Source organism: Saccoglossus kowalevskii, chromosome 14, assembly GCF_978046115.1.
Source record: "Saccoglossus kowalevskii chromosome 14, keSacKowa6.1, whole genome shotgun sequence".
NCBI classification, from domain to species: Eukaryota; Metazoa; Hemichordata; class Enteropneusta; family Harrimaniidae; genus Saccoglossus; species Saccoglossus kowalevskii.
The window spans coordinates 31,338,817-31,365,647 of NC_140654.1; the positions used below are offsets into that span (position 1 = coordinate 31,338,817).

A 26,831-nucleotide genomic window follows, 5' to 3' on the forward strand; every position below is an offset into this window, starting at 1 on the left:
AGTCCATCAATACAAATGGTGCAGGTGTGCAGTGTATAGTCCATCAATACAAATGGTGCAGGTGTGCAGTGTATAGTCCATCAATACAAATGGTCCAGGTGTGCAGTGTATAGTCCATCAATACAAATGGTGCAGGTGTGCAGTGTATAGTCCATCAATACAAATGGTGCAGGTGTGCAGTGTATAGTCCATCAATACAAATGGTGCAGGTGTGCAGTGTATAGTCCATCAATACAAATGGTGCAGGTGTGCAGTGTATAGTCCATCAATACAAATGGTGCAGGTGTGCAGTGTATAGTCCATCAATACAAATGGTGCAGGTGTGCAGTGTATAGTCCATCAATACAAATGGTGCAGGTGTGCAGTGTATAGTCCATCAATACAAATGGTGCAGGTGTGCAGTGTATAGTCCATCAATACAAATGGTGCAGGTGTGCAGTGTATAGTCCATCAATACAAATGGTGCAGGTGTGCAGTGTATAGTCCATCAATACAAATGGTGCAGGTGTGCAGTGTATAGTCCATCAATACAAATGGTGCAGGTGTGCAGTGTATAGTCCATCAATACAAATGGTCCAGGTGTGCAGTGTATAGTCCATCAATACAAATGGTGCAGGTGTGCAGTGTATAGTCCATCAATACAAATGGTCCAGGTGTGCAGTGTATAGTCCATCAATACAAATGGTCCAGGTGTGCAGTGTATAGTCCATCAATACAAATGGTCCAGGTGTGCAGTGTATAGTCCATCAATACAAATGGTCCAGGTGTGCAGTGTATAGTCCATCAATACAAATGGTGCAGGTGTGCAGTGTATAGTCCATCAATACAAATGGTGCAGGTGTGCAGTGTATAGTCCATCAATACAAATGGTGCAGGTGTGCAGTGTATAGTCCATCAATACAAATGGTGCAGGTGTGCAGTGTATAGTCCATCAATACAAATGGTGCAGGTGTGCAGTGTATAGTCCATCAATACAAATGGTGCAGGTGTGCAGTGTATAGTCCATCAATACAAATGGTGCAGGTGTGCAGTGTATAGTCCATCAATACAAATGGTGCAGGTGTGCAGTGTATAGTCCATCAATACAAATGGTGCAGGTGTGCAGTGTATAGTCCATCAATACAAATGGTCCAGGTGTGCAGTGTATAGTCCATCAATACAAATGGTCCAGGTGTGCAGTGTATAGTCCATCAATACAAATGGTGCAGGTGTGCAGTGTATAGTCCATCAATACAAATGGTCCAGGTGTGCAGTGTATAGTCCATCAATACAAATGGTCCAGGTGTGCAGTGTATAGTCCATCAATACAAATGGTCCAGGTGTGCAGTGTATAGTCCATCAATACAAATGGTGCAGGTGTGCAGTGTATAGTCCATCAATACAAATGGTGCAGGTGTGCAGTGTATAGTCCATCAATACAAATGGTGCAGGTGTGCAGTGTATAGTCCATCAATACAAATGGTCCAGGTGTGCAGTGTATAGTCCATCAATACAAATGGTGCAGGTGTGCAGTGTATAGTCCATCAATACAAATGGTCCAGGTGTGCAGTGTATAGTCCATCAATACAAATGGTGCAGGTGTGCAGTGTATAGTCCATCAATACAAATGGTCCAGGTGTGCAGTGTATAGTCCATCAATACAAATGGTGCAGGTGTGCAGTGTATAGTCCATCAATACAAATGGTCCAGGTGTGCAGTGTATAGTCCATCAATACAAATGGTCCAGGTGTGCAGTGTATAGTCCATCAATACAAATGGTCCAGGTGTGCAGTGTATAGTCCATCAATACAAATGGTCCAGGTGTGCAGTGTATAGTCCATCAATACAAATGGTGCAGGTGTGCAGTGTATAGTCCATCAATACAAATGGTGCAGGTGTGCAGTGTATAGTCCATCAATACAAATGGTGCAGGTGTGCAGTGTATAGTCCATCAATACAAATGGTGCAGGTGTGCAGTGTATAGTCCATCAATACAAATGGTGCAGGTGTGCAGTGTATAGTCCATCAATACAAATGGTGCAGGTGTGCAGTGTATAGTCCATCAATACAAATGGTGCAGGTGTGCAGTGTATAGTCCATCAATACAAATGGTGCAGGTGTGCAGTGTATAGTCCATCAATACAAATGGTGCAGGTGTGCAGTGTATAGTCCATCAATACAAATGGTCCAGGTGTGCAGTGTATAGTCCATCAATACAAATGGTCCAGGTGTGCAGTGTATAGTCCATCAATACAAATGGTGCAGGTGTGCAGTGTATAGTCCATCAATACAAATGGTCCAGGTGTGCAGTGTATAGTCCATCAATACAAATGGTCCAGGTGTGCAGTGTATAGTCCATCAATACAAATGGTCCAGGTGTGCAGTGTATAGTCCATCAATACAAATGGTGCAGGTGTGCAGTGTATAGTCCATCAATACAAATGGTGCAGGTGTGCAGTGTATAGTCCATCAATACAAATGGTGCAGGTGTGCAGGTTTAGTCCATCAATACAAATGGTCCAGGTGTGCAGTGTATAGTCCATCAATACAAATGGTGCAGGTGTGCAGTGTATAGTCCATCAATACAAATGGTGCAGGTGTGCAGTGTATAGTCCATCAATACAAATGGTCCAGGTGTGCAGTGTATAGTCCATCAATACAAATGGTGCAGGTGTGCAGTGTATAGTCCATCAATACAAATGGTCCAGGTGTGCAGTGTATAGTCTATCAATACAAATGGTGCAGGTGTGCAGTGTATAGTCCATCAATACAAATGGTGCAGGTGTGCAGTGTATAGTCCATCAATACAAATGGTGCAGGTGTGCAGTGTATAGTCCATCAATACAAATGGTCCAGGTGTGCAGTGTATAGTCCATCAATACAAATGGTCCAGGTGTGCAGTGTATAGTCCATCAATACAAATGGTGCAGGTGTGCAGTGTATAGTCCATCAATACAAATGGTGCAGGTGTGCAGTGTATAGTCCATCAATACAAATGGTCCAGGTGTGCAGTGTATAGTCCATCAATACAAATGGTGCAGGTGTGCAGTGTATAGTCCATCAATACAAATGGTGCAGGTGTGCAGTGTATAGTCCATCAATACAAATGGTCCAGGTGTGCAGTGTATAGTCCATCAATACAAATGGTGCAGGTGTGCATTGTATAGTCCATCAATACAAATGGTGCAGGTGTGCATTGTATAGTCCATCAATACAAATGGTGCAGGTGTGCAGTGTATAGTCCATCAATACAAATGGTCCAGGTGTGCAGTGTATAGTCCATCAATACAAATGGTCCAGGTGTGCAGTGTATAGTCCATCAATACAAATGGTCCAGGTGTGCAGTATATAGTCCATCAATACAAATGGTCCAGGTGTGCAGTATATAGTCCATCAATACAAATGGTTCAGGTGTGCAGTGTATAGTCCATCAATACAAATGGTTCAGGTGTGCAGTGTATAGTCCATCAATACAAATGGTCCAGGTGTGCAGTGTATAGTCCATCAATACAAATGGTCCAGGTGTGCAGTGTATAGTCCATCAATACAAATGGTGCAGGTGTGCAGTGTATAGTCCATCAATACAAATGGTGCAGGTGTGCAGTGTATAGTCCATCAATACAAATGGTGCAGGTGTGCAGTGTATAGTCCATCAATACAAATGGTGCAGGTGTGCAGTGTATAGTCCATCAATACAAATGGTGCAGGTGTGCAGTGTATAGTCCATCAATACAAATGGTCCAGGTGTGCAGTGTATAGTCCATCAATACAAATGGTGCAGGTGTGCAGTGTATAGTCCATCAATACAAATGGTGCAGGTGTGCAGTGTATAGTCCATCAATACAAATGGTTCAGGTGTGCAGTGTATAGTCCATCAATACAAATGGTGCAGGTGTGCAGTGTATAGTCCATCAATACAAATGGTGCAGGTGTGCAGTGTATAGTCCATCAATACAAATGGTGCAGGTGTGCAGTGTATAGTCCATCAATACAAATGGTCCAGGTGTGCAGTGTATAGTCCATCAATACAAATGGTCCAGGTGTGCAGTGTATAGTCCATCAATACAAATGGTGCAGGTGTGCAGTGTATAGTCCATCAATACAAATGGTCCAGGTGTGCAGTGTATAGTCCATCAATACAAATGGTGCAGGTGTGCAGTGTATAGTCCATCAATACAAATGGTGCAGGTGTGCAGTGTATAGTCCATCAATACAAATGGTGCAGGTGTGCAGTGTATAGTCCATCAATACAAATGGTCCAGGTGTGCAGTGTATAGTCCATCAATACAAATGGTGCAGGTGTGCAGTGTATAGTCCATCAATACAAATGGTCCAGGTGTGCAGTGTATAGTCCATCAATACAAATGGTCCAGGTGTGCAGTGTATAGTCCATCAATACAAATGGTGCAGGTGTGCAGTGTATAGTCCATCAATACAAATGGTCCAGGTGTGCAGTGTATAGTCCATCAATACAAATGGTGCAGGTGTGCAGTGTATAGTCCATCAATACAAATGGTCCAGGTGTGCAGTGTATAGTCCATCAATACAAATGGTGCAGGTGTGCAGTGTATAGTCCATCAATACAAATGGTGCAGGTGTGCAGTGTATAGTCCATCAATACAAATGGTCCAGGTGTGCAGTGTATAGTCCATCAATACAAATGGTGCAGGTGTGCAGTGTATAGTCCATCAATACAAATGGTGCAGGTGTGCAGTGTATAGTCCATCAATACAAATGGTCCAGGTGTGCAGTGTATAGTCCATCAATACAAATGGTGCAGGTGTGCAGTGTATAGTCCATCAATACAAATGGTGCAGGTGTGCAGTGTATAGTCCATCAATACAAATGGTGCAGGTGTGCAGTGTATAGTCCATCAATACAAATGGTCCAGGTGTGCAGTGTATAGTCCATCAATACAAATGGTGCAGGTGTGCAGTGTATAGTCCATCAATACAAATGGTGCAGGTGTGCAGTGTATAGTCCATCAATACAAATGGTCCAGGTGTGCAGTGTATAGTCCATCAATACAAATGGTGCAGGTGTGCAGTGTATAGTCCATCAATACAAATGGTCCAGGTGTGCAGTGTATAGTCCATCAATACAAATGGTCCAGGTGTGCAGTGTATAGTCCATCAATACAAATGGTCCAGGTGTGCAGTGTATAGTCCATCAATACAAATGGTGCAGGTGTGCAGTGTATAGTCCATCAATACAAATGGTTCAGGTGTGCAGTGTATAGTCCATCAATACAAATGGTGCAGGTGTGCAGTGTATAGTCCATCAATACAAATGGTCCAGGTGTGCAGTGTATAGTCCATCAATACAAATGGTCCAGGTGTGCAGTGCATAGTCCATCAATACAAATGGTGCAGGTGTGCAGTGCATAGTCCATCAATACAAATGGTGCAGGTGTGCAGTGTATAGTCCATCAATACAAATGGTGCAGGTGTGCAGTGTATAGTCCATCAATACAAATGGTGCAGGTGTGCAGTGTATAGTCCATCAATACAAATGGTGCAGGTGTGCAGTGTATAGTCCATCAATACAAATGGTCCAGGTGTGCAGTGTATAGTCCATCAATACAAATGGTCCAGGTGTGCAGTGTATTGTCCATCAATACAAATGGTCCAGGTGTGCATTGTATAGTCCATCAATACAAATGGTCCAGGTGTGCAGTGTATAGTCCATCAATACAAATGGTCCAGGTGTGCAGTGTATAGTCCATCAATACAAATGGTGCAGGTGTGCAGTGTATAGTCCATCAATACAAATGGTCCAGGTGTGCAGTGTATAGTCCATCAATACAAATGGTGCAGGTGTGCAGTGTATAGTCCATCAATACAAATGGTCCAGGTGTGCAGTGTATAGTCCATCAATACAAATGGTGCAGGTGTGCAGTGTATAGTCCATCAATACAAATGGTGCAGGTGTGCAGTGTATAGTCCATCAATACAAATGGTGCAGGTGTGCAGTGTATAGTCCATCAATACAAATGGTGCAGGTGTGCAGTGTATAGTCCATCAATACAAATGGTGCAGGTGTGCAGTGTATAGTCCATCAATACAAATGGTGCAGGTGTGCAGTGTATAGTCCATCAATACAAATGGTTCAGGTGTGCAGTGTATAGTCCATCAATACAAATGGTGCAGGTGTGCAGTGTATAGTCCATCAATACAAATGGTCCAGGTGTGCAGTGTATAGTCCATCAATACAAATGGTGCAGGTGTGCAGTGTATAGTCCATCAATACAAATGGTGCAGGTGTGCAGTGTATAGTCCATCAATACAAATGGTGCAGGTGTGCAGTGTATAGTCCATCAATACAAATGGTGCAGGTGTGCAGTGTATAGTCCATCAATACAAATGGTGCAGGTGTGCAGTGTATAGTCCATCAATACAAATGGTGCAGGTGTGCAGTGTATAGTCCATCAATACAAATGGTCCAGGTGTGCAGTGTATAGTCCATCAATACAAATGGTGCAGGTGTGCAGTGTATAGTCCATCAATACAAATGGTGCAGGTGTGCAGTGTATAGTCCATCAATACAAATGGTCCAGGTGTGCAGTGTATAGTCCATCAATACAAATGGTGCAGGTGTGCAGTGTATAGTCCATCAATACAAATGGTGCAGGTGTGCAGTGTATAGTCCATCAATACAAATGGTTCAGGTGTGCAGTGTATAGTCCATCAATACAAATGGTGCAGGTGTGCAGTGTATAGTCCATCAATACAAATGGTGCAGGTGTGCAGTGTATAGTCCATCAATACAAATGGTGCAGGTGTGCAGTGTATAGTCCATCAATACAAATGGTCCAGGTGTGCAGTGTATAGTCCATCAATACAAATGGTGCAGGTGTGCAGTGTATAGTCCATCAATACAAATGGTCCAGGTGTGCAGTGTATAGTCCATCAATACAAATGGTGCAGGTGTGCAGTGTATAGTCCATCAATACAAATGGTCCAGGTGTGCAGTGTATAGTCCATCAATACAAATGGTGCAGGTGTGCAGTGTATAGTCCATCAATACAAGTGGTGCAGGTGTGCAGTGTATAGTCCATCAATACAAATGGTCCAGGTGTGCAGTGTATAGTCCATCAATACAAATGGTGCAGGTGTGCAGTGTATAGTCCATCAATACAAATGGTCCAGGTGTGCAGTGTATAGTCCATCAATACAAATGGTGCAGGTGTGCAGTGTATAGTCCATCAATACAAATGGTCCAGGTGTGCAGTGTATAGTCCATCAATACAAATGGTGCAGGTGTGCAGTGTATAGTCCATCAATACAAATGGTGCAGGTGTGCAGTGTATAGTCCATCAATACAAATGGTGCAGGTGTGCAGTGTATAGTCCATCAATACAAATGGTCCAGGTGTGCAGTGTATAGTCCATCAATACAAATGGTGCAGGTGTGCAGTGTATAGTCCATCAATACAAATGGTGCAGGTGTGCAGTGTATAGTCCATCAATACAAATGGTGCAGGTGTGCAGTGTATAGTCCATCAATACAAATGGTGCAGGTGTGCAGTGTATAGTCCATCAATACAAATGGTGCAGGTGTGCAGTGTATAGTCCATCAATACAAATGGTGCAGGTGTGCAGTGTATAGTCCATCAATACAAATGGTGCAGGTGTGCAGTGTATAGTCCATCAATACAAATGGTGCAGGTGTGCAGTGTATAGTCCATCAATACAAATGGTGCAGGTGTGCAGTGTATAGTCCATCAATACAAATGGTGCAGGTGTGCAGTGTATAGTCCATCAATACAAATGGTGCAGGTGTGCAGTGTATAGTCCATCAATACAAATGGTCCAGGTGTGCAGTGTATAGTCCATCAATACAAATGGTCCAGGTGTGCAGTGTACAGTCCATCAATACAAATGGTGCAGGTGTGCAGTGTATAGTCCATCAATACAAATGGTGCAGGTGTGCAGTGTATAGTCCATCAATACAAATGGTGCAGGTGTGCAGTGTATAGTCCATCAATACAAATGGTCCAGGTGTGCAGTGTATAGTCCATCAATACAAATGGTGCAGGTGTGCAGTGTATAGTCCATCAATACAAATGGTGCAGGTGTGCAGTGTATAGTCCATCAATACAAATGGTCCAGGTGTGCAGTGTATAGTCCATCAATACAAATGGTGCAGGTGTGCAGTGTATAGTCCATCAATACAAATGGTGCAGGTGTGCAGTGTATAGTCCATCAATACAAATGGTCCAGGTGTGCAGTGTATAGTCCATCAATACAAATGGTGCAGGTGTGCAGTGTATAGTCCATCAATACAAATGGTGCAGGTGTGCAGTGTATAGTCCATCAATACAAATGGTGCAGGTGTGCAGTGTATAGTCCATCAATACAAATGGTCCAGGTGTGCAGTGTATAGTCCATCAATACAAATGGTCCAGGTGTGCAGTGTATAGTCCATCAATACAAATGGTCCAGGTGTGCAGTGTATAGTCCATCAATACAAATGGTGCAGGTGTGCAGTGTATAGTCCATCAATACAAATGGTGCAGGTGTGCAGTGTATAGTCCATCAATACAAATGGTGCAGGTGTGCAGTGTATAGTCCATCAATACAAATGGTGCAGGTGTGCAGTGTATAGTCCATCAATACAAATGGTGCAGGTGTGCAGTGTATAGTCCATCAATACAAATGGTGCAGGTGTGCAGTGTATAGTCCATCAATACAAATGGTGCAGGTGTGCAGTGTATAGTCCATCAATACAAATGGTCCAGGTGTGCAGTGTATAGTCCATCAATACAAATGGTGCAGGTGTGCAGTGTATAGTCCATCAATACAAATGGTGCAGGTGTGCAGTGTATAGTCCATCAATACAAATGGTGCAGGTGTGCAGTGTATAGTCCATCAATACAAATGGTGCAGGTGTGCAGTGTATAGTCCATCAATACAAATGGTGCAGGTGTGCAGTGTATAGTCCATCAATACAAATGGTCCAGGTGTGCAGTGTATAGTCCATCAATACAAATGGTCCAGGTGTGCAGTGTATAGTCCATCAATACAAATGGTCCAGGTGTGCAGTGTATAGTCCATCAATACAAATGGTGCAGGTGTGCAGTGTATAGTCCATCAATACAAATGGTGCAGGTGTGCAGTGTATAGTCCATCAATACAAATGGTGCAGGTGTGCAGTGTATAGTCCATCAATACAAATGGTCCAGGTGTGCAGTGTATAGTCCATCAATACAAATGGTGCAGGTGTGCAGTGTATAGTCCATCAATACAAATGGTGCAGGTGTGCAGTGTATAGTCCATCAATACAAATGGTGCAGGTGTGCAGTGTATAGTCCATCAATACAAATGGTGCAGGTGTGCAGTGTATAGTCCATCAATACAAATGGTGCAGGTGTGCAGTGTATAGTCCATCAATACAAATGGTGCAGGTGTGCAGTGTATAGTCCATCAATACAAATGGTCCAGGTGTGCAGTGTATAGTCCATCAATACAAATGGTCCAGGTGTGCAGTGTATAGTCCATCAATACAAATGGTGCAGGTGTGCAGTGTATAGTCCATCAATACAAATGGTCCAGGTGTGCAGTGTATAGTCCATCAATACAAATGGTGCAGGTGTGCAGTGTATAGTCCATCAATACAAATGGTGCAGGTGTGCAGTGTATAGTCCATCAATACAAATGGTCCAGGTGTGCAGTGTATAGTCCATCAATACAAATGGTCCAGGTGTGCAGTATATAGTCCATCAATACAAATGGTGCAGGTGTGCAGTGTATAGTCCATCAATACAAATGGTGCAGGTGTGCAGTGTATAGTCCATCAATACAAATGGTGCAGGTGTGCAGTGTATAGTCCATCAATACAAATGGTGCAGGTGTGCAGTGTATAGTCCATCAATACAAATGGTGCAGGTGTGCAGTGTATAGTCCATCAATACAAATGGTGCAGGTGTGCAGTGTATAGTCCATCAATACAAATGGTGCAGGTGTGCAGTGTATAGTCCATCAATACAAATGGTGCAGGTGTGCAGTGTATAGTCCATCAATACAAATATTATTAGTCAGAGCTGAAGAGATTGTAAATTTGTACTGGATCAAAGTCAACAACGGGAAACACCAACCATTACTATGGTAACAATATTGTCCTGAAATAAGATATTTAAATAGAGTATTTTCATGTACCTTCAGTGTCCCACATATCATTTGCATAGTCATCTTCTTTTTTCTCCTCACTCTTTTCTTCATCTTTTTTATCAGCTATAATGACCAATCAGAAAAGAGGATCAATGCAGTACATATTTATGAACATATACATACTGTAAATGTATTAATTGTTTATCAGGTTCAAGTGAAATCCGCTAAATTATATCCATGTAGAATTACAATAGAGCAAACTAAATACCAGTAAAAATTAATTTAAAAAGTATTGTAGATTATTATAATTTTACTGCTATCAATTTTTGCAGTCTGATGATTTATAAGCATTTCAAGACTTCCAAGAAACCATTGATTTAATGACCACAATGTAATATTCACTGCTACAAAATTTGATGATTTTTCATCCAATGTGTGATATCACGAAAATGTGTCTCTCACAAAGTTGAAGATGTTTACAGAATTTCACAGTCCAATGAAGATTGTATTGAAAGTTGCTGCTGCTGGTGTGGAAAATTAATACATATTATGTATTTGTTAAAAATGGTATGACAACTTGAATGGACACAGGCCTTCTTACACTGGGCAAATTATTAAATATATAAATTATCATATTTAAAATCAGTCTATACTTACTGATGATTACAGATATTTTGTCTTCCTCATTCTCATTAGGTTCATCTTCAAAGTCATCATCATACTCATCACTTGCAATTTTGGTTGCCTGGTTCCCACCATCAGCACCACCTTAGATAACAATAATGATTTCTTCAGTAAAAACCATCAACATTAGTTAATAGGAAGGACCATGTATCTGGACTGGGAGGTAGACAACCCCAGTTGATAAGAAAGACCATATGTCTGGACTGGGAGGTAGACAACCCCAGTTGATAAGAAGGACTATGTGTCTGGACTGGGAGGTAGACAACCCCAGTTGATAAGAAGGACTACGTGTCTGGACTGGAGGTAGACAACCCCAGTTGATAAGAAGGACCATGTGTCTGGACTGGGAGGTAGACAACCTCAGTTGATAAGAAGGACTATGTGTCTGGACTGGGAGGTAGACAACCCTAGTTGATAAGAAGGACCATGTGTCTGGACTGGGAAGTAGACAACCCCAGCTGATAAGAAGGACCATGTGTCTGGACTGGAGGTAGACAACCCTAGTTGATAAGAAGGACTATGTGTCTGGACTGGGAGGTAGACAACCTCAGTTGATAAGAAGAACTATGTGTCTGGACTGGGAGGTAGACAACCCTAGTTGATAAGAAGGACTATGTGTCTGGACTGGGAGGTAGACAACCCCAGTTGATAAGAAGGACTATGTGTCTGGACTGGGAGGTAGACAACCCTAGTTGATAAGAAGGACTACGTGTCTGGACTGGGAGGTAGACAACCCTAGTTGATAAGAAGGACTACGTGTCTGGACTGGGAGGTAGACAACCCCAGTTGATAAGAAGGACTATGTGTCTGGACTGGGAGGTAGACAACCTCAGTTGATAAGAAGGACTATGTGTCTGGACTGGGAAGTAGACAACCCCAGCTGATAAGAAGGACTATGTGTCTGGACTGGGAGGTAGACAACCCCAGTTGATAAGAAGGACTACGTGTCTGGACTGGGAGGTAGACAACCCCAGTTGATAAGAAGGACTATGTGTCTGGACTGGGAAGTAGACAACCCCAGCTGATAAGAAGGACTATGTGTCTGGACTGGGAGGTAGACAACCCCAGTTGATAAGAAGGACTACGTGTCTGGACTGGGAGGTAGACAACCCCAGTTGATAAGAAGGACTATGTGTCTGGACTGGGAGGTAGACAACCCCAGTTGATAAGAAGGACTATGTGTCTGGACTGGGAAGTAGACAACCCCAGTTGATAAGAAGGACTATGTGTCTGGACTGGGAGGTAGACAAGCTCAGTTGAAAAGAAGGACCATGTATCTGGACTGGGAAGTAGACAACCCCAGTTGATAAGAAGGACTATGTGTCTGGACTAGGAAGTAGACAACCCCAGTTGATAAGAAGGACTATGTGTCTGGACTGGGAAGTAGACAACCCCAGTTGATAAGAAGGACCATGTGTCTTGAATGGGAAGTGTACAACCCTAGTTAATAAGAAGGACCATGTGTCTGGACTGGGAGGTAGACAACCCTAGTTGATAAGAAGGACTACGTGTCTGGACTGGGAGGCAGACAAGCCCAGTTGATAAGAAGGACTATGTGTCTGGACTGGGAAGTAGACAACCCCAGTTGATAAGAAGGACCATGTGTCTTGAATGGGAAGTGTACAACCCTAGTTAATAAGAAGGACCATGTGTCTGGACTGGGAGGTAGACAACCCCAGTTGATAAGAAGGACCATGTATCTGGACTGGGAAGTAGACAACCCCAGTTAATAAGAAGAACCATATGTCTGGACTGGGAAGTAGACAACCCCAGTTGATAGGAAAGACCGTGTGTCTGGACTGGGAAGTAGACAACCCCAGTTGATAAGAAGGACTATGTGTCTGGACTGGGAGGTAGACAACCCTAGTTGATAAGAAGGAACATGTGTCTGGACTGGGAGGTAGACAACCCCAGTTGATAAGAAGGAACATGTGTCTGGACTGGGAGGTAGACAACCCCAGTTGATAAGAAGGAACATGTGTCTGGACTGGGAGGTAGACAACCCCAGTTGATAAGAAGAACTATGTGTCTGGACTGGGAGGTAGACAACCTCAGTCGATAAGAAGGACTATGTGTCTGGACTGGGAGGTAGACAACCCCAGTTGATAAGAAGGACTATGTGTCTGGACTGGGAGGTAGACAACCCCAGTAGATAAGAAGGACTATGAGTCTGGACTGGGAGGTAGATAACCCCAATAGATAAGAAGGATCATGTGTCTGGAACTGGGAGTTGGACAACCCCAGTTGATAAGAAGAGCTATATGCCTGGACTGGGAGGTAGACATCCCAGTTGATAAGAAGGACTATGTGTCTGGACTGGGAGGTAGACAACCCCAGTTGATAGGAAAGACCATGTGTCTGGACTGGGAAGTGGATAACCCTAGTTGATAGGAAGGACTATGTGTCTGGACTGGGAAGTAGACAACCGCAGTTGATATGAAAGACCATGTTTCTGGACTGGGAAGTAGACAACCCCAGGTGATAGGAAAGACCATGTGTCTGGACTGGGAAGTAGACAACCCCAGTTGATAAGAAGGACTATGTGTCTGAACGGGGAAGTAGACAACCCTAGTTGATAGGAGGGACCATGTGTCTGGACTGGGAAGTATACAACCCTAGTTGACAGGAAGGACCATGTGTCTGGACTGGGAAGTAGACAATCCTAATTGATAGGAAAGATCATGTTTCTGGACTGGACTGGGAAGTAGACAACCCTAGTTGATAGGAAGGACTATGTGTCTGGACTGGGAGGCAGACAACCCTAGTTGATAAGAAGGTCCATGTGTCTGGACTGGGAAGTAGACAACCCCAGTTGATAGGAAAGACCATGTGTCTGGACTGGGAAGTAGACAATCCAAGTTGATAGGAAAGATCATGTGTCTGGACTGGGAAGTAGACAACCCCAGTTGATAGGAAAGACCATAAGTCTGGACTGGGAATTAGGCAATCCCAGTTGATAGGAAAGACCATGTGTTGGACTGGGAAGTAGACAACCCCAGTTGATAAGAAAGACCATGTGTCTGGACTGGGAAGTAGACAACCCCAGTTGATAGGAAAGACCATAAGTCTGGACTGGGAATTATGCAATCCCAGTTGATAGGAAAGACCATGTGTCTGGACTGGGAGGTAGACAACCCTAGTTGATAAGAAGGACTACGTGTCTGGACTGGGAGGTAGACAACCCCAGTTGATAAGAAGGACCATATGTCTGGACTGGGAAGTAGACAACCCCAGTTGATAGGAAAGACCGTGTGTCTGGACTGGGAAGTAGACAACCCCAGTTGATAAGAAGGACTATGTGTCTGGACTGGGAGGTAGACAACCCTAGTTGATAAGAAGGAACATGTGTCTGGACTGGGAGGTAGACAACCCCAGTTGATAAGAAGGAACATGTGTCTGGACTGGGAGGTAGACAACCCCAGTTGATAAGAAGGAACATGTGTCTGGACTGGGAGGTAGACAACCCCAGTTGATAAGAAGAACTATGTGTCTGGACTGGGAAGTAGACAACCCCAGTTGATAAGAAGGACTATGTGTCTGGACTGGGAGGTAGACAACCCTAGTTGATAAGAAGGAACATGTGTCTGGACTGGGAGGTAGACAACCCCAGTTGATAAGAAGGAACATGTGTCTGGACTGGGAGGTAGACAACCCCAGTTGATAAGAAGGAACATGTGTCTGGACTGGGAGGTAGACAACCTCAGTCGATAAGAAGGACTATGTGTCTGGACTGGGAGGTAGACAACCCCAGTTGATAAGAAGGACTATGTGTCTGGACTGGGAGGTAGACAACCCCAGTTGATAAGAAGGACTATGAGTCTGGACTGGGAGGTAGATAACCCCAATAGATAAGAAGGATCATGTGTCTGGACTGGGAGTTGGACAACCCCAGTTGATAAGAAGAGCTATATGCCTGGACTGGGAGGTAGACATCCCAGTTGATAAGAAGGACTATGTGTCTGGACTGGGAAGTAGACAACCCCAGCTGATAAGAAGGACTATGTGTCTGGACTGGGAGGTAGACAACCCCAGTTGATAAGAAGGACTATGTGTCTGGACTGGCAGGTAGACAACCCTAGTTGATAAGAAGGACTATGTGTCTGGACTGGGAGGTAGACAACCCCAGTTGATAAGAAGGACTATGTGTCTGGACTGGGAGGTAGATAACCCCAATAGATAAGAAGGATCATGTGTCTGGAACTGGGAGTTGGACAACCCCAGTTGATAAGAAGAGCTATATGCCTGGACTGGGAGGTAGACATCCCAGTTGATAAGAAGGACTATGTGTCTGGACTGGGAGGTAGACAACCCCAGTTGATAGGAAAGACCATGTGTCTGGACTGGGAAGTGGATAACCCTAGTTGATAGGAAGGACTATGTGTCTGGACTGGGAAGTAGACAACCCCAGTTGATATGAAAGACCATGTTTCTGGACTGGGAAGTAGACAACCCCAGGTGATAGGAAAGACCATGTGTCTGGACTGGGAAGTAGACAACCCCAGTTGATAAGAAGGACTATGTGTCTGAACGGGGAAGTAGACAACCCTAGTTGATAGGAGGGACCATGTGTCTGAACGGGGAAGTAGACAACCCTAGTTGACAGGAAGGACCATGTGTCTGGACTGGGAAGTAGACAATCCTAATTGATAGGAAAGATCATGTTTCTGGACTGGACTGGGAAGTAGACAACCCTAGTTGATAGGAAGGACTATGTGTCTGGACTGGGAGGCAGACAACCCTAGTTGATAAGAAGGTCCATGTGTCTGGACTGGGAAGTAGACAACCCCAGTTGATAGGAAAGACCATGTGTCTGGACTGGGAAGTAGACAATCCAAGTTGATAGGAAAGATCATGTGTCTGGACTGGGAAGTAGACAACCCCAGTTGATAGGAAAGACCATAAGTCTGGACTGGGAATTAGGCAATCCCAGTTGATAGGAAAGACCATGTGTTGGACTGGGAAGTAGACAACCCCAGTTGATAAGAAAGACCATGTGTCTGGACTGGGAAGTAGACAATCCCAGTTGATAGGAAAGACCATAAGTCTGGACTGGGAATTAGGCAATCCCAGTTGATAGGAAAGACCATGTGTCTGGACTGGGAGGTAGACAACCCTAGTTGATAAGAAGGACTACGTGTCTGGACTGGGAGGTAGACAACCCCAGTTGATAAGAAGGACCATATGTCTGGACTGGGAAGTAGACAACCCCAGTTGATAGGAAAGACCGTGTGTCTGGACTGGGAAGTAGACAACCCCAGTTGATAAGAAGGACTATGTGTCTGGACTGGGAGGTAGACAACCCTAGTTGATAAGAAGGAACATGTGTCTGGACTGGGAGGTAGACAACCCCAGTTGATAAGAAGGAACATGTGTCTGGACTGGGAGGTAGACAACCCCAGTTGATAAGAAGGAACATGTGTCTGGACTGGGAGGTAGACAACCCCAGTTGATAAGAAGGACTATGTGTCTGGACTGGGAGGTAGACAACCTCAGTCGATAAGAAGGACTATGTGTCTGGACTGGGAGGTAGACAACCCCAGTTGATAAGAAGGACTATGTGTCTGGACTGGGAGGTAGACAACCCCAGTTGATAAGAAGGACTATGAGTCTGGACTGGGAGGTAGATAACCCCAATAGATAAGAAGGATCATGTGTCTGGACTGGGAGTTGGACAACCCCAGTTGATAAGAAGAGCTATATGCCTGGACTGGGAGGTAGACATCCCAGTTGATAAGAAGGACTATGTGTCTGGACTGGGAAGTAGACAACCCCAGCTGATAAGAAGGACTATGTGTCTGGACTGGGAGGTAGACAACCCCAGTTGATAAGAAGGACTATGTGTCTGGACTGGGAGGTAGACAACCCTAGTTGATAAGAAGGACTATGTGTCTGGACTGGGAGGTAGACAACCCCAGTTGATAAGAAGGACTATGTGTCTGGACTGGGAGGTAGACAACCCTAGTTGATAAGAAGGAGTACGTGTCTGGACTGGGAGGTAGACAACCCCAGTTGATAAGAAGGACTATGTGTCTGGACTGGGAGGTAGACAACCCTAGTTGATAAGAAGAACTACGTGTCTGGACTGGGAAGTAGACAACCCTAGTTGATAAGAAGGACTACGTGTCTGGACTGGAGGTAGGCAACCCCAGTTGATATGAAAGACCATGTGTCTGGACTGGGAGGTAGACAACCTCAGTTGATAAGAAGGACTATGTGTCTGGACTGGGAGGTAGACAACCCTAGTTGATAAGAAGGACTACGTGTCTGGACTGGAGGTAGACAACCCCAGTTGATAAGAAGGACTATGTGTCTGGACTGGGAAGTAGACAACCCCAGTTGATAAGAAGGATCATGTGTCTGGACTGGGAAGTGGATAACCCTAGTTGATAAGAAGGACTACGTGTCTGGACTGGAGGTAGGCAACCCCAGTTGATATGAAAGACCATGTGTCTGGACTGGGAGGTAGACAACCTCAGTTGATAAGAAGGACTATGTGTCTGGACTGGGAGGTAGACAACCCTAGTTGATAAGAAGGACTACGTGTCTGGACTGGGAGGTAGACAACCCCAGTTGATAAGAAGGACTATGTGTCTGGACTGGGAGGTAGACAACCTCAGTTGATAAGAAGGACCATGTGTCTGGACTGGGAGGTAGACAACCCCAGTTGATAGGAAGGACTATGTGTCTGGACTGGAGGTAGACAACCCTAGTTGATAAGAAGGACTACGTGTCTGGACTGGGAGGTAGACAACCCCAGTTGATAAGAAGGACTACGTGTCTGGACTGGGAAGTAGACAACCCCAGTTGATAAGAAGGACCATGTGTCTGGACTGGGAGGTAGACAACCCCAGTTGATAAGAAGGACCATGTGTCTGGACTGGGAGGTGGACAACCCTAGTTGATAAGAAGGACCATGTGTCTGGACTGGGAGGTAGACAATCCCAGTTGATAAGAAGGAACATGTGTCTGGACTGGGAAGTAGACAACCCCAGTTGATAGGAAGGACTATGTGTCTGGACTGGGAGGTAGACAACCCCAGTTGATAAGAAGGACTATGTGTCTGGACTGGGAGGTAGACAACCCCAGTTGATAAGAAGGACCATGTGCCTGGACTGGGAGGTAGACAACCCCAGTTGATAAGAAGGACCATGTGTCTGGACTGGGAGGTAGACAACCCCAGTTGATAGGAAGGACTATGTGTCTGGACTGGAGGTAGACAACCCTAGTTGATAAGAAGGACTACGTGTCTGGACTGGGAGGTAGACAACCCCAGTTGATAAGAAGGACTATGTGTCTGGACTGGGAGGTAGACAACCTCAGTTGATAAGAAGGACCATGTGACTGGACTGGGAGGTAGACAACCCCAGTTGATAAGAAGGACTATGTGTCTGGACTGGGAGGTAGACAACCCCAGTTGATAAGAAGGACTATGTGTCTGGACTGGGAGTTGGACAACCCCAGTTGATAAGAAGGACCATGTGACTGGACTGGGATACATAAGAATATTAATGGAATATTAAGGAACCTGCCAATCATTGCATCTGAATTGAATTCCAGTCTGGTGACAGTAATCACTGGCGTCACAGGAGGACATCTACAAGGGGCAAAAGTCGCTTGTTAATTTCACAGTAACACAGCTTCGGCCATTCATACACTCACATAATATTTTATTTTTTTAGAAAAACACAAAAAAAAGAGGTGTATGCAAGTCTAACATTGCAGGGAACTAAATTTTAAATGATCGTAGATGGTGCTGTGCAAGACTTAGGGAATGTTTGCAATGAGTTATAATTTTTATATGCATATTCACACAAATGTATTAAGTATTCTAATGTTCGGTATGCATATTCATGTTATGTCCTGACATTTATTATGCACTCTTGGTTTCACTGTTTATTTAGAATAAAAGGTTATTACGAGGACATCGAAAAGTATGTACGAAGACAGTACAGCGAGAGTATTGACCAAGGCGCAGCGGAGGTCAATTCACATACTTTTTGGTATCCACATAATAACCTTATTATTATACATCTTTTTCTTCCAAGGATATATCATGGGAATGCCAAATCCAAAATGTTTAGAATAGAATCAGCCAACCTGTGTGTGGAGTCTGGTCAAACCCTGGTGGCAGCCATGTTTGTTTTTATTATTAGAGGACGCTTACATGCGTAATTGCTCCATATTTGGAATTCACAATCCTAATATGGTAGGATAAAACAAGTTATTGTCAATGACACGTCCCGTTCCGTTCATATTTGAGTGGCATATACATTCAAAACAGATCATGACCGAAATCTCAGACCACTTTCAGTGGTCTGATCCGAAATGCACCTGCATATGTATAACACATTGTACTAAATCTGAACAAAATCCATCCATGCATGACTGAGATCCGGTTCCGGAATTGTAAAAATATGTGATTTTGATGCATTTTCGGCCTTAAAATGGCCATCATTCAGCTATTGTTAAGCGGATCATGAAACAAATGCACATATCTATTTGTGACATGATGTACCATGTGTGTGTGAAGTTTGAACTTGATCAATCCAGACATGTCTCGGATACGGATCCAGAACTGAATTCTTTAAAACAAAATGGCCGCCAGTCGGCCATTTCGAACTTGATCCGGAAAAAAAAATTACGTGCACCAAGGTCCTATTATGTTTAAAGTATGTACCAAATTTGAACAAAATCCGTCCATGCATAACTGAGATCCGGGTCCGGAATAGTGAAAATGCATTTTCGGCCTTAAAGTGGCCGCCATTTGGCTATCGTTAATGAGATCATGAAACAAATGCACATACATATTTATGACATGATGTACCTTGTGTGTGTGAAGTTTGAACTCGATCAATCCAGGCATGTCTCAGATACGGATCCAGAACTGAATTCTTTAAAACAAAATGGCCGCCAGTCGGCCATTTCAAACCCGATTAAAAAAAAAATGACGTGCATCAAGGTCCTATTATGTTTAATGTATGTACCAAATTTGAACAAAATCTGTCCATGCATAACTGAGATCCGAGTCCGGAGTGGTGAAAATGTGCGATTTCAATGCATTTTCGGCCTTAAAGCAGCCGCCATTTGGCTATCGTTAATGAGATCATGAAACAAATGCACATACATATTTGTGACATGATGTATCTTGTGTGTGTGAAGTTTGAAGTCGATCAATCCAGGAATGTCTCAGATACGGATCCAGAACTGAATCCTTTAAAACAAAATGGCCACCAGTCGGCCATTTCGAACTTGATCCGTAAAAAAAAATGACGTGCATCAAGGTCCTATTATGTTTAATATATGTACCAAATTTGAACAAAATCCGTCCATGCATAACTGAGATCCGGGTCCGGAATGGTGAAAATGCGTGATTTCAATGCATTTTCTGCCTTAAAATGGTCGCTATTCGGCTATCGTTAATCTGATCATGAAAAAAATGCATGTGCATATGTCCCATATGATGTTAGATGTATGAGTGAAGTTTGAACTTAATCGGTCCATGCATGTTCGAGATGTTCGGTGATCACAGACGTAGGCACGGACGTACACAGGGCAACACATAAGTCCCCGTTTTCGGACTGCGTCCGAACGGGGACTAAATACCCAGTGCAATTACACAAAATTACTGCATGCTGGAACTTATGGTTTTACGGTGACAAATATATAATAATTATATTTATTAACTGTTTACAGCTCAACAGTGTGTTTTTATATTTTCCTCATTTTCACCGCAATTTATTCCAAATGAACCTAAATATTTGTTACACTAATTTTGTGAATCACTCTATAAGCCTTATGTGTATAGTAAGCATGTGGCCACAAACTGATATGTAAATCACTTTATAAGCCTTATGTGTGCAAGTAAGCATGTGGCCACAAACTGATATGTAAATCACTCTATAAACCTTATGTGTGTAGTAAGTATGTGGCCACAAACTGATATGTAAATCACTCTATAAACCTTATGTGTGTAGTAAGTATGTGGCCACAAACTGATATGTAAATCACTCTATAAGCCTTATGTGTGTTGTAAGCATGTGGCCACAAACTGATATGTAAATCACTCTATAAGCCTTGTTTGTAGTAAGCATGTGGCCACAAACTGATATGTAAATCACTCTATAAACCTTATGTGTGTAGTAAGTATGTGGCCACAAACTGATATGTAAATCACTCTATAAATCTTATGTGTGTAGTAAGTATGTGGCCACAAACTGATATGCAAATCACTCTATAATCCTTATGTATGTAGTAAGCATGTGGCCACAAACTTATATGTAAATCACTATATAAGCCTTATGTGTGTAGTAAGTATGTGGCCACAAAGTTATATATAAATCGCTATATAAACCTTGTGTATAGTAAGCATGTGGCCACAAATTGATATGTAAATCACTCTCTAAACCCTATGTGTGTAGTAAGCATGTGGCCACAAATTGATATGTAAATCACTATATAAACCGTATGTGTATAGTAAGCATGTGGCCACAAACTGATATGTAAATCACTCTATAAACCTTATGTATGTAGTAAGCATGTGGCCACAAACTGATATGTACATCACTCTATAAGCCTTATGTGTATAGTAAGCATGTGGCCACAAACTGATATGTAAATCACTCTATAAACCTTATGTATGTAGTAAGCATGTGGCCACAAATTGATATGTAAATCACTCTATAAACCTTGTGTGTAGTAAGCATGTGGCCACAAACTGATATGTAAATCACTCTATAAACCTTGTGTATGTAGTAAGCATGTGGCCACAAATTGATATGTAAATCACTATATAAACCATATGTGTGTAGTAAGCATGTGGCAACAAATTGATATATAAATCACTATATAAGCCTTATGTGTATAGTAAGCATGTGGCCACAAACTGGTATGTAAATCACTCTATAAACCTTATGTATGTAGTAAGCATGTGGCCACAAATTGATATGTAAATCACTCTATAAGCCGTATGTGTATAGTAAGCAACAAATTGATATGTAAACCACTATATAAACCTTATGTGTGTAGTAAGCATGTGGCCACAAATTGATATGTAAATCACTATATATACCTTATGTATGTAGTAAGCATGTGGCCACAAATTGATATGTAAATCACTCTATAAGCCTTGTGTATAGTAAGCATGTGGCCACAAACTGATGTGTAAATCACTCTCTAAACCTTATGTGTGTAGTAAGCATGTGGCCACAAATTGATATGTAAATCACTCTATAAGCCATATGTGTGTAGTAAGCATGTGGCCACAAATTGATATGTAAATCACTATATAAGCCTTATGTGTATAGTAAGCATGTGGCCACAATCTGATATGTAAATCACTCTATAAGCCTTATGTGTATAGTAAGCATGTGGCCACAAACTGATATGTAAATCACTCTATAAACCTTATGTATGTAGTAAGCATGTGGCCACAAATTGATATGTAAATCACTATATAAACCTTGTGTGTAGTAAGCATGTGGCCATAAACTGATATGTAAATCACTCTATAAACCTTGTGTATGTAGTAAGCATGTGGCCACAAATTGATATGTAAATCACTATATAAACCATATGTGTGTAGTAAGCATGTGGCAACAAATTGATATTTAAATCACTATATAAGCCTTATGTGTATAGTAAGCATGTGGCCACAAACTGGTATGTAAATCACTCTATAAACCTTATGTATGTAGTAAGCATGTGGCCACAAATTGATATGTAAATCACTCTATAAGCCTTATGTGTATAGTAAGCAACAAATTGATATGTAAACCACTATATAAACCTTATGTGTGTAGTAAGCATGTGGCCACAAATTGATATGTAAATCACTATATAAACCTTATGTATGTAGTAAGCATGTGGCCACAAATTGATATGTAAATCACTATATAAGCCTTATGTGTGTAGTAAGCATGTGGCCACAAATTGATATGTAAATCACTATATAAGCCTTATGTGTATAGTAAGCATGTGGCCACAATCTGATATGTAAATCACTCTATAAGCCTTATGTGTATAGTAAGCATGTGGCCACAAACTGATATGTAAATCACTCTATAAACCTTATGTATGTAGTAAGCATGTGGCCACAAATTGATATGTAAATCACTATATAAACCTTGTGTGTAGTAAGCATGTGGCCACAAACTGATATGTAAATCACTCTATAAACCTTGTGTATGTAGTAAGCATGTGGCCACAAATTGATATGTAAATCACTATATAAACCATATGTGTGTAGTAAGCATGTGGCAACAAATTGATATATAAATCACTATATAAGCCTTATGTATATAGTAAGCATGTGGCCACAAACTGGTATGTAAATCACTCTATAAACCTTATGTATGTAGTAAGCATGTGGCCACAAATTGATATGTAAATCACTCTATAAGCCTTATGTGTATAGTAAGCAACAAATTGATATGTAAACCACTATATAAACCTTATGTGTGTAGTAAGCATGTGGCCACAAATTGATATGTAAATCACTATATAAACCTTATGTATGTAGTAAGCATGTGGCCACAAATTGATATGTAAATCACTCTATAAGCCTTATGTGTATAGTAAGCATGTGGCCACAAACTGATGTGTAAATCACTCTATAAGCCGTATGTGTGTAGTAAGCATGTGGCCACAAACTGATATAAAAATCACTCTATAAGCCATATGTGTGTAGTAAGCATGTGGCCACAAATTGATATGTAAATCACTATATAAGCCTTATGTGTATAGTAAGCATGTGGCCACAAACTGATATGTAAATCACTCTAAAAGCCTTATGTGTGTAATAAGCATGTGGCCACAAAGTTATATGTAAATCGCTCTATAAACCTTGTGTGTAGTAAGCATATGGCCACAAACTGATATGTAAATCACTCTATAAACCTTATGTGTGTAGTAAGCATGTGGCCACAAAGTTATATGTAAATCGCTATATAAACCTTGTGTGTAGTAAGCATAGGCCACAAATTGATATGTAAATCACTCTATAAGCCTTACGTGTGTAGTAAGCATGTGGCCACAAATTGATATGTAAATCACTCTATAAGCCATATGTGTGTAGTAAGCATGTGGCCACAAATTGATATGTAAATCACTCTATAAGCATTATGTGTGTAGTAAGCATGTAGACTCAAACTGATATGTAAATCACTCTATAAGCCGTATGTGTGTAGTAAGCATGTGGCCACAAACTGATATAAAAATCACTCTATAAGCCATATGTGTGTAGTAAGCATGTGGCCACAAATTGATATGTAAATCACTATATAAGCCTTATGTGTATAGTAAGCATGTGGCCACAAACTGATATGTAAATCACTCTAAAAGCCTTATGTGTGTAATAAGCATGTGGCCACAAAGTTATATGTAAATCGCTCTATAAACCTTGTGTGTAGTAAGCATATGGCCACAAACTGATATGTAAATCACTCTATAAACCTTATGTGTGTAGTAAGCATGTGGCCACAAAGTTATATGTAAATCGCTATATAAACCTTGTGTGTAGTAAGCATAGGCCACAAATTGATATGTAAATCACTCTATAAGCCTTACGTGTGTAGTAAGCATGTGGCCACAAATTGATATGTAAATCACTATATAAACCTTATGTATGTAGTAAGCATGTGGCCACAAATTGATATGTAAATCACTATATAAACCTTATGTATGTAGTAAGCATGTGGCCACAAATTGATATGTAAATCACTCTATAAGCCTTATGTGTATAGTAAGCATGTGGCCACAAACTGATGTGTAAATCACTCTATAAGCCGTATGTGTGTAGTAAGCATGTGGCCACAAACTGATATAAAAATCACTCTATAAGCCATATGTGTGTAGTAAGCATGTGGCCACAAATTGATATGTAAATCACTATATAAGCCTTATGTGTATAGTAAGCATGTGGCCACAAACTGATATGCAAATCACTCTATAATCCTTATGTATGTAGTAAGCATGTGGCCACAAACTTATATGTAAATCACTATATAAGCCTTATGTGTGTAGTAAGTATGTGGCCACAAAGTTATATATAAATCGCTATATAAACCTTGTGTATAGTAAGCATGTGGCCACAAATTGATATGTAAATCACTCTCTAAACCCTATGTGTGTAGTAAGCATGTGGCCACAAATTGATATGTAAATCACTATATAAACCTTATGTGTATAGTAAGCATGTGGCCACAAACTGATATGTAAATCACTCTATAAACCTTATGTATGTAGTAAGCATGTGGCCACAAACTGATATGTACATCACTCTATAAGCCTTATGTGTATAGTAAGCATGTGGCCACAAACTGATATGTAAATCACTCTATAAACCTTATGTATGTAGTAAGCATGTGGCCACAAATTGATATGTAAATCACTCTATAAACCTTGTGTGTAGTAAGCATGTGGCCACAAACTGATATGTAAATCACTCTATAAACCTTGTGTATGTAGTAAGCATGTGGCCACAAATTGATATGTAAATCACTATATAAACCATATGTGTGTAGTAAGCATGTGGCAACAAATTGATATATAAATCACTATATAAGCCTTATGTGTATAGTAAGCATGTGGCCACAAACTGGTATGTAAATCACTCTATAAACCTTATGTATGTAGTAAGCATGTGGCCACAAATTGATATGTAAATCACTCTATAAGCCGTATGTGTATAGTAAGCAACAAATTGATATGTAAACCACTATATAAACCTTATGTGTGTAGTAAGCATGTGGCCACAAATTGATATGTAAATCACTATATATACCTTATGTATGTAGTAAGCATGTGGCCACAAACTGATATGTAAATCACTCTATAAACCTTATGTATGTAGTAAGCATGTGGCCACAAATTGATATGTAAATCACTATATAAACCTTGTGTGTAGTAAGCATGTGGCCATAAACTGATATGTAAATCACTCTATAAACCTTGTGTATGTAGTAAGCATGTGGCCACAAATTGATATGTAAATCACTATATAAACCATATGTGTGTAGTAAGCATGTGGCAACAAATTGATATTTAAATCACTATATAAGCCTTATGTGTATAGTAAGCATGTGGCCACAAACTGGTATGTAAATCACTCTATAAACCTTATGTATGTAGTAAGCATGTGGCCACAAATTGATATGTAAATCACTCTATAAGCCTTATGTGTATAGTAAGCAACAAATTGATATGTAAACCACTATATAAACCTTATGTGTGTAGTAAGCATGTGGCCACAAATTGATATGTAAATCACTATATAAACCTTATGTATGTAGTAAGCATGTGGCCACAAATTGATATGTAAATCACTATATAAGCCTTATGTGTGTAGTAAGCATGTGGCCACAAATTGATATGTAAATCACTATATAAGCCTTATGTGTATAGTAAGCATGTGGCCACAATCTGATATGTAAATCACTCTATAAGCCTTATGTGTATAGTAAGCATGTGGCCACAAACTGATATGTAAATCACTCTATAAACCTTATGTATGTAGTAAGCATGTGGCCACAAATTGATATGTAAATCACTATATAAACCTTGTGTGTAGTAAGCATGTGGCCACAAACTGATATGTAAATCACTCTATAAACCTTGTGTATGTAGTAAGCATGTGGCCACAAATTGATATGTAAATCACTATATAAACCATATGTGTGTAGTAAGCATGTGGCAACAAATTGATATATAAATCACTATATAAGCCTTATGTATATAGTAAGCATGTGGCCACAAACTGGTATGTAAATCACTCTATAAACCTTATGTATGTAGTAAGCATGTGGCCACAAATTGATATGTAAATCACTCTATAAGCCTTATGTGTATAGTAAGCAACAAATTGATATGTAAACCACTATATAAACCTTATGTGTGTAGTAAGCATGTGGCCACAAATTGATATGTAAATCACTATATAAACCTTATGTATGTAGTAAGCATGTGGCCACAAATTGATATGTAAATCACTCTATAAGCCTTATGTGTATAGTAAGCATGTGGCCACAAACTGATGTGTAAATCACTCTATAAGCCGTATGTGTGT

At 41.4% G+C, this 26,831-nt stretch overlaps 1 protein-coding gene across 1 annotated transcript in view; it reads right to left on the minus strand.

Annotated features, from left to right (window-relative positions):
* Nucleotides 1-26,831, minus strand: part of LOC100377578 (uncharacterized) — a 79,751-nt gene that overhangs the window by 26,846 nt on the left and 26,074 nt on the right. The window contains exons 9-10 of the mRNA XM_002736659.4: nt 10,745-10,855; nt 10,136-10,210 (exon numbers count right to left, since the gene is read on the minus strand). Of these exons, the coding sequence (XP_002736705.2) occupies nt 10,136-10,210; nt 10,745-10,855 (186 nt within the window). The remainder of the gene's footprint in view (nt 1-10,135; nt 10,211-10,744; nt 10,856-26,831) is intronic.